At 41.1% G+C, this 9,214-nt stretch overlaps 1 protein-coding gene across 1 annotated transcript in view; it reads right to left on the reverse strand.

Moving 5' to 3' along the window:
* enox1 (ecto-NOX disulfide-thiol exchanger 1) overlaps window positions 1–9,214 on the reverse strand; it is a 110,228-nt gene that overhangs the window by 64,458 nt on the left and 36,556 nt on the right. Inside the window, 2 exon segments of the mRNA XM_035676250.1 lie at window positions 4,329–4,466; window positions 4,555–4,676. Coding sequence (XP_035532143.1) covers window positions 4,329–4,466; window positions 4,555–4,564 — 148 coding nt within the window. The 5' untranslated portion in view covers window positions 4,565–4,676.

Below are 9,214 nucleotides of genomic sequence, written 5' to 3' on the forward strand. Positions count from 1 at the left end.
TAAAGAGCTGTGAAACACTTCCTACACATTCATCATTAGAGATCTTTAGGCTTTTAAAAAGGAAAACAGATATAAATCTGAGCATGTGCAGCCGCGGTGCATTCAGGGACTCTTCAGGTCTTAGCAAAACTCATTAAAGTGCTGTCTGCGATAACCTCGACAGGTAAATCACACATCTCGGTGCCACACATTCATCATAATCACATAAGGCTGCTTGTGCTCGCAGCTTTTTCTCCCAGAGCCAAAATGATTCGAGCCAGGTTCATTTCTCTGGCTCGGAGCTGCGCTGCCGCAGCCAAAAAGAGAAACAGAGGAAGAAATACAGAGGAGAGAAAAAACACACAGGGAGAAAAATGATACCCAGAGCCAAGAAAGGGAGAGAGAGGCTCTGTATTTATGCCTTTAATCGTGATTATTTTATGACTGTTTTTCCACCAGAACCAAGAGACGAGCTGCATCACATCTGGCTGTAATTACCCTCAAGGTGAGATCTCATCAGTAACGACGCACCCAGACAGCTTATCCTAAACCCAACCCTGGAATCGCCTCACGTTCAACTTGTAGAGGTTATAATATGTATGAGATCATACATAATAAATCAGCTAACAGCTATTCTCTATATACAAATACAGAGTCACATGGTGTCTCTCGTCCCCTTCTGCCTGTCGTTGGTATCGCCAGCCTCTGCTGTCCGGTTTGTTTCCCATAGCCGCGTTCTGCTCCGACTGAAAACTGAGCCTGTTTTTATCATTCTACATCTGTGACGTTAAGGACTTTATTTCCACCAAAACCAGAGTTGTGATCAGGTTGGAAACACTAACAGAGACCACTTTTGAATGCAGTTTATATTTCTTTTGTCTGCTCCACTTTGAATGAAGTTACGATGTTACGATGATCTGCAAGGTTAAATTACCATTTTTGCCTATGGAGTCTGGTGGAGAGTGATAGCAGAGATGAGTGCATTTACAAAAGTAAAACTTTAAGCTAGTTGTATTGTATTATTATTATTATTATTTTATGTAACTTTACTACTTATACAACTTAACTTACTGCTACGACTTCTGCTACATTTACTTGACAGGTGTATATACTTTTAAGAGTCAGATATTACACAAAATGTTTTGATATGTGAGGTAAAATTGGGGTTTTTTCGATTTAAAATGAGTGGTTTTGTCAGTGGAGTCTGGTTGGCTGTAATGCTAGTTGTTTTGGTCTGAGATGCTGGTGCTCTAAAGCGACATCTAGTGGCAAGTAAATTTCACAAACGTAACCTTTAACGTTTTAAATTAAAGGAAAAAGGGATTAGCTAACGCTGCCGTCATTACAGCCCGATTAATGAATATTTCACATCTAACTAGAATAATTTATTATATATATTTATTTCGACTAAACCAGAATCTGTGTTGGAAAGACTAACAAAGGTGGTTTTGCTGAGTTCGATGTTTCTGTCTGTTTTTTTTTTTTTTATCTTTTATCTGCAATGTAAAAGGACTGATTTTGTCAATGGAGTCTGGTGGGCAGTAGCTGGTGCTCCAGACATGTAAGAGGCAGTGAATATCGTATATATTTCACTTCTTTCTATCAAGGGTTGAAAAAAGTGCAAACTTTCTCCTCAAGGTAAGTGGAAACATGTGTTTTTGTGATTTTCAGTAAACTGACCCTTTAACACACATATCAGATTCACTTTTTTTCCAGTTTTTCATCATCTAAATGTTCCCACATGTGCTTTAAAGAGGGGAGGATAGCTGCAGTCGCTGCCAGAGGTGGAGTCTAATCAGCATCACATCATCACTGCAAAAATATCATGTCATCATTTTAATATTTCCACTCCGGTCCAGAGGAATTAGGTTGCTAAGTTGCTGTCTGTCCCTCCTTACAACAGCTCCTCTCTCCTCATTTCAGCTTCTCTCAGTTAAATCCATGCATTCAATTATTCTGGGCTTAACACAAAAAAACTCAACAAATCTCATTTAATAAAACCCCCACAATGCAGCACTTATACAATGACAACCCCCCCGGGCCTTTTATATGGTGGAAAGACGCACAACCACAAAGCTCAGACAAATCCCCGGGTCTCACAAAAACAATTTCATAAATAGATTCCAACGTGAAACCGAAAATGAAATTGAGTGGATACACGCGGAGCTTAGTGTAGTTTCTGAGGCCGGTGTGTTTGGAGTACAGCCATACAGGACTGTACACACTGCTGAGGGACAGATAAAGCTCTAGGATTTCAGTTAACTCAGGGACTTCTTGTTTACATTAGGCTGCACGGGCCAGCGCTGGGTTATATGGTTTAGATATCAAGAAATGAGAACAAAACAGAGGTATTTATTGCATCCAGATGCTCCAGTTTCTCTTCCAGCCCTGCCCCTTTTTAGCAAAGTGTCACAGTTTGATACGTCTGGGAAAATCTCTGGAAGAAGCACTCAGGCCTTTAACTCAGAGTAAAAGTACCAACACAGATTCATGTAGTAACAGAAAATACAGAATAAATACTGAATCTATACAGTTAGCTGGTTTAGTCCAGTGATATTACTGCTGTCATTACAAACACTGTCACTACTACAGCTGCTAGTCCTACTGCTGCTGCAACACATAGTATTTATAGTAATCTATTTATACTGCTATAAAATAATACTATGAAACTGCAAATAACACTACTGATCGTATCATCACTAATACTGGGCCTACTATTATTACCACGATATGATATCAATACGTTACAATGTTACAATATGTTACGATACATTACAATGTTGCGGTACGTTACGATGTGTTACGATACGATACGTTACAATGTTACGATACGTTACAATGTTACGATACAATACAATGTTACAATATGTTACGATACTTTACAATGTTGCGATACTTTACTATGTTACGGTACGTTACGATATGTTATGAAACGATACAATGTTACAATATGTTACAATACAATACAATGTTAAGATACGTTACAATGTTACCGTACGTTACGATACAATATGTTATAAAACGATACAATGTTATGATATGTTACTATGTTACGGTACGTTACGATACGATATGTTGCAATACGATATGTTACTAAAAGATACAAAGTTATGATATAAGCTAAAAAATTTAAACAACTTTATTGTTAATAAATATTACATTTCTGTTTCAACCTGGTAAATTAGATCACTGGTTCAGAACCTTTTTCCTTAAAATTAGTAAACTGACATATATTATATTATATTGATTAATAACAGGAGAGAACAACTTATAAACTGCATAAGATTTGATGAATTTTGAGCACTTTATGTCCTGTGAATATTGATCAGAGATGAGTTTTCCTGATATTTTTATACAATTCTGTCTGTATTCTGTATTTTTATTTTATTTTAGTAGTAGTGGTGGTAATATCCTCTCTTTCAGTGATCTACATATTTCTGTCCTGTTGTCTAAAAGCTGATTTAAAAGCTTTTCTACTCTAGACACTGTAGACAATCAGTTTCCATCATTTTTCATTAAAGCCAAACACACTTACAGATGTGACTGCATAAAAAGCTCTAAGTGTTTCCAGGAAAGGATCTATTAGGTCAAAACCTAAAAGTGTCTGTTTGAAACTAAAGAGCCTGAAGTGTAACTGCGAATGACTGAAATCTTCACTTATTGCGAGCTACATAAATATGCATGAACTCTGGTGAATTTTAATTTTGCTCGTCCTCTGCCTCTGAGTGAGAGCAGCAGACACTCAGAGCCAGAAACAGATGATCTCAGTGTCAGATAACAGCCACATTAACGTCAGCGCAGACTGATGTGAGATCAGGACACTGCTTCCTCTTCTGTCGTCCTCATCCTCATTTCTGTTTCTGTCTGTTCCTGCAGAGGGACGATGCTCAGATAACGTTTTACAGACTAACGTCTCTAGGGGAGGTGATTTTACCTGTGCAGGTCTGTGAGTCTCTGTGAGTCCACCTGAGCTTTTACAGTCACTAGAAGCACATTCACGCTGTATGTAAAAGTCTCTGTGTGCTACCTGTGCTGTAACGTTTGCTAACCTAGCAGCTCAGAGAGGCTAACTCTATCAGGCTAATGGCTACATAGCAGGCCACTGTCAGTCGCAATGCATTTTTATGTAAAATTATTCAATTTGTAAAATTGGTTGAAATCAGTTAGTTCATGCTGACGTAAGCACGCGTCACATTTAGTTCCACAGGAAGACACAATGATTGATTATTGATATAAAAATACAAAGAAATTTAGTTTTTTAAAATGTTTTTAGCATAAATTGTTAAAAATGGGAACAATATAACTGAGGATGTGATCTTAAAGGGTTAAAATGACATACACACACGTACCTGAAACCAGCTGCTGCCCACTGATGCCCACTGGCATGATGCCCAGGTTGTTCATGGCCGTGGCCCAGGCTCCATGATCAGTGACAGGGACGCTCAGGTGGTTCTGCTCAGCTCCCAGACTGCCTACACCATCAGCTGCTGCAGAGACACACAGACATCAGAGACAGCGCAGGAAACATGACAGAGGACACAGACACAAACGTGTTTCTGGAGGATAACTTTGTACCGCTGGCCATAGCAGGTCGTCTCTTCTCTCCTCTCTCTGCAGACCTCTCATCAGATCCTTCCTCTGGCTGCTGCAGGGACGGACGGACGGGCGAACAGACGGGTTCATCCAGTCAGATCCACCTGCGGCAGGATAAAGAAGAGGAAGTTAAAATGATGGTGAAATCCAGAAATAAATCCTTGAGAGCTGCGATGAATCATCGAGCCCAGAGCTGACGCAAAACCTGAGAAATCTTGAGGTAATTAAGAGGCGAAGTTACGATCCAAGGCTCCGTTTCCAGCAGAGAAAGCTGCTTTAAACACACACGTTGATTCAACTTTCAGCAGCAGTTTCTAATCGCTGCACACACACACTGTCACTGTGTGTGTGCTGTTAGACGGTTGGCATCCGGCTCATTTACCAGCTCTCCACATGGAAAACATCAGAGGGCCCAACTGACAGCGCTCTGAGCAAATCCCTCATTTCTGCCTGACAGGCCAGAATCCAGTCCATCATTACTGCAGTGGAGGTCAGGCGGGGGTCCGGTCTGTGATCGTTGTATTGATCCGAGACTGCGGCAAATAAATCAGCTGGTTTTTATCCAAATTTACACACAGAACTTTTATAATCCAGAAAGACTTCAGTTCTGTTGTTCCCGACTGAAACATCTCAACAACTCTTCAATGGATTAATATGATATTTAGTTCAGACATTCATGGTCCCCTCTGGATGAACTGACCCTTCATAAGCCCCGCCCCTTTTGCTCTGTGATCCAATCACAGTTGAGCAACTTCCTCCTTTCCCGTACTTAGATTAGCTATGTGCTAGGCTAATCTATGTTAAAAAGACAAATTTAGAATATAGCTAACAGATAAAAGTAATATTATTTATATTCAAAATGTTAGTCAACTAGCTAGCTAATCTACATCAGTAACTAGTTAGCTAGCATGTTGCTACAGAGCAAAACATTACCTTACAAACAAACAAATCTATATCAATCGTTCTTCTGACAGCTTAGCAAAATGATAGTTAACTAACAAACTAATATACAGTAATCACTAGTTACTTAGCTAGCGTGTTGCTCACATTAGCTAACTTAAGATGTGACAATAGGTCACTTCTATCTTTTAACCATCTTCAAAATGTGTTTGTCTTTTCAGCATAGATTAGCTTAGCACGTAGCATATCTAAGTACCGGGTAAGGAGGAAGTTGCTCAACTGTGATTGGAGCACAGAGCAAAAGGGGCGGGGCTTAGGGGCGTCAGAAGAGGGTTAAACGATGAGACACTGTTTAAGCAAATGTGTCCAAAAACGAGTGTATCCTCTAAAAAAACTATAACTAAAGCATACACAATAACTGCTGAGTGATTTTATATCTTATCTCCTCACACAGAAAGCGTTTAAACTGCAGTTTGACTTTAAAAACCTCCTTACAGAACCATAAAGCGTTCCTACGTAGAACCTTTATGTGTAGCCTCAATCTTTCCCACAGTCTTTGAAGTGGGATTGTTTGGTATGCAGGACGCGTCACGCCCTCCCCGTCAGCCCACTCCGCTCTGCAGTAATCACCATTACTCACATCTGACACCAGCTGAGCTCCCACAACACATCCTGCTTTAATTGAGACACAATCATATCGGGGACTTTTCATTAACACACAATGGCATGTAGTTCAGCTTCCGCTTGAACCCCCAAAATGTGTCTTTTCCTTCAGCGGGGGACGATGGATCTTAATTATAAATGTGATGATTGGACAAAAGTTGCAGTTGGTAAACATGTTTGCTGTGGCTGCCGGGCTCACAGCAGACTGTATCTCTGGCACCGTGTCAACGCCGCCCCAGGTTTGTACAGAAACGTCTTTATAATACACAAATATGGAAGATTGTTGTATGTATATAACCTCCAGGTCAGACCTTCCTGAAGAAGTAAGAACCGGATCAAACGTCCTCTGTGTTCAGATGCTCAGACGAACAGCGCACACACATCCTGCAGGCAGAATTAGGTCCCGACGATACGGCGGGGGATTGTGGATGAAGGCTTATGACAAGCTGAGTCTTCACACTGCAGTTTATTTTAAGAAAGATTTATCTTGAACGTTTAGCCACGTTAGCTTAGCGGCTCTGTTATTGTCCCACAGACTGAAATATCTCAACAACTGCTGCATGGATTGTGATGAAATGTGTGCAATACTTTGGTTCATGAGCAAATACCTGCAGAACTAATGACATTCCCATCAGCCTCAGCTGCACTTTGTGTTTACTTCCTGTGGCGCGGGTTGCAGACGGAGGGCAGGAAGTGATTTTATACATTGGAAGCACTGTGACAAACTCTTAAAATGCCTGTTTTCCGTCGTTTATGGTCGCTGAGATCGAGAAACCACAAGGAGCTTTTATTGAGGACAAACAGTTATTGTTCACGAGGGAAAGTGCAAGAAACTGAAAAAACGTCTGCGAGTTCTTCTGTGGAGCAGCACTACGTAGCCTAGTTTGAGTGTACACTACATTTAAAGTATTTTAACCACTTTACCTCGCCGTCTGACGAGGATCTATGCACTTTTCAACCCACCAGACTCCATTGAAAAAAACAGTAATTTTACCTCGCAGAACACAGGAGTTGTTGGTCTACAGCCGCCTTCATCTGCAGCAGCTAACATTAGTTTGGATCCAAATTAATGTGTTAAAACACCAAAGTCACACAACAACACAAACTTACTAACTGATGGAGGCAGCGGTAGAGCAACAGCTCCCGTTTTCTGAGACGTAAAATTGCTGTTTTTTTCAATGGAGTCTGGTGGGTTTGAAGAGAGCCATATAACGACTTCCTCACATCCAACATGTGTTGTGATTTTTCTCTTTCCTCCATTTAATCTTTTCTGCTCTTCTCACTTCCTGCTTTTCATCTGAATTTCATCGGAATCACGTGACTACAAACAAGCTGTTAGCAAAAGATTAGCATACTAACACGCTAAACTGCGATGGTGTCAGTCTCCATAAGGCCCCACATTAAAATATCTGTACAGCAGAAATAAACATGTTCACAGCCTCTGGACAACTGTACGAGGGGTGAATTTATATACAACTCACCTGTTTAAATCATATTAAGAATTAAAGTTATGCTTAATTAAGGGCGTGGCCACTTTGAGTGACAGGAGCCGTCACAGGATTATAGCTCCTCAGAAAGACTACGTCCATTTTTAATTACGCAGTCTATGGTTCGTATGAGAGGTTAAATAACGATTATTTGATATGATCAGTTCTGTTTCCTGAATGTTCTGCTGCATGCACTCTGGCACAGAAAGAAACAGAGAAATTAGGTTGATTTGGAGCTCATGTAAAGTACGACAGGACGCTGGCGGAGCTGCTGCCATCGCTCACACAGTCTTTATCCAGGTAAGAGTCGTGTGTTTAATGGGCCACAGCCGACAGTTACTGGGAATCTAAACAGACACAAACACCTCGAAGCTGTGTACCGTCTGCAGTAACTGTCTCTGTCCGCTCAGCTGCTGTCTTCATGTTTTTACGCTCAACTTTCCATGAATGTGTGTGTGTGTGTGTGTTTGGGGATGTAATGTACCGTCACACACTTAAAGACTTTCTCATCTGTGATCTGTTCTCTCTCTCTCTCTCTCTCTGCAGAAGCTGTCGACAGACCACACTGCTGCTCCAATGTGAGCCTGGTGCTAGTTCTGGTTCAGAGAGAAGAACCGGTTTGCTAGAGAGCTACCAAAGAGCCACGTCATTACATCACTGTTTACGTCGCCAACGTTAGCTGTTGTTACCAAGGTTACGCTAGCTGCTGGTCAGCTGACATTACCCAAACAAGCACAGCTACTATGTTTTGTTCGTAGTTCAGTAACACTGATTAGCACTGATTCATAATATCCGTGTGCTGGTCACAAGGCCCCTCCTGTAAACGGCTGCTGGCTCCAGACCAGACCAGCGTTGGTGCCGCACTGGAACCAGTTTCTTTGGCTGTTAAAACTGGTTCTGAACAATCTGCCTTATAAATACTACATGTTATTTAGTATTCACAGTTACTAAATAACTTACCCACACACACACACACACACACACACAGGATCTCACTGTCCTCAGTCGTCCATCTTTCCTTCCTGTTCCTCCTTTCTGACAGCCGACTGGACGATGCCAGAACTCCACCGAGCGTTTCTGCTCACTTTCACGCACCATGAAATATTCACAGCCGAATGCGTGTCCTGTTTATTATTCATGAGCTCACTTGACATCTCTGAATCATTCACACACACACACACACACACACAGGCTCATATTTGCATAGGCCTGCTGAGAAATGCTCAGTTGGACCCGTGAAGACGTATTCATGGACACACACTGGGAGAGCTGGATGCTGAAAAATAATAATACCAATACTGTCCCGGCCAATCAGATTCCTCTGATAATAACAGTTCCTGTAAGTCATTTTAGTGCTTCCAGTAAACGGAGGGAGTTCTTCTAGACAATGTCAACCTTTCATCTGTTACTCTGCATATATTTATAGTTAACTTTATTTAACCTTTCTTAACAAAGTGCTGGACAAAAAGGAATCAATTTAAATGTACAGTGTGTAATTTCTGCAACAATAACACAAGAGGAAGTTTGGTGACGTGGTGACGCAGCGTGGGATCATGGGAGTTGTTGTTTACTGTTCAGGTTTCTACCGGGAG

This window comes from Morone saxatilis, unplaced genomic scaffold (assembly GCF_004916995.1).
Source record: "Morone saxatilis isolate NCDOM2014 unplaced genomic scaffold, NCSU_SB_2.0 Contig5, whole genome shotgun sequence".
NCBI classification, from domain to species: domain Eukaryota; kingdom Metazoa; phylum Chordata; class Actinopteri; family Moronidae; genus Morone; species Morone saxatilis.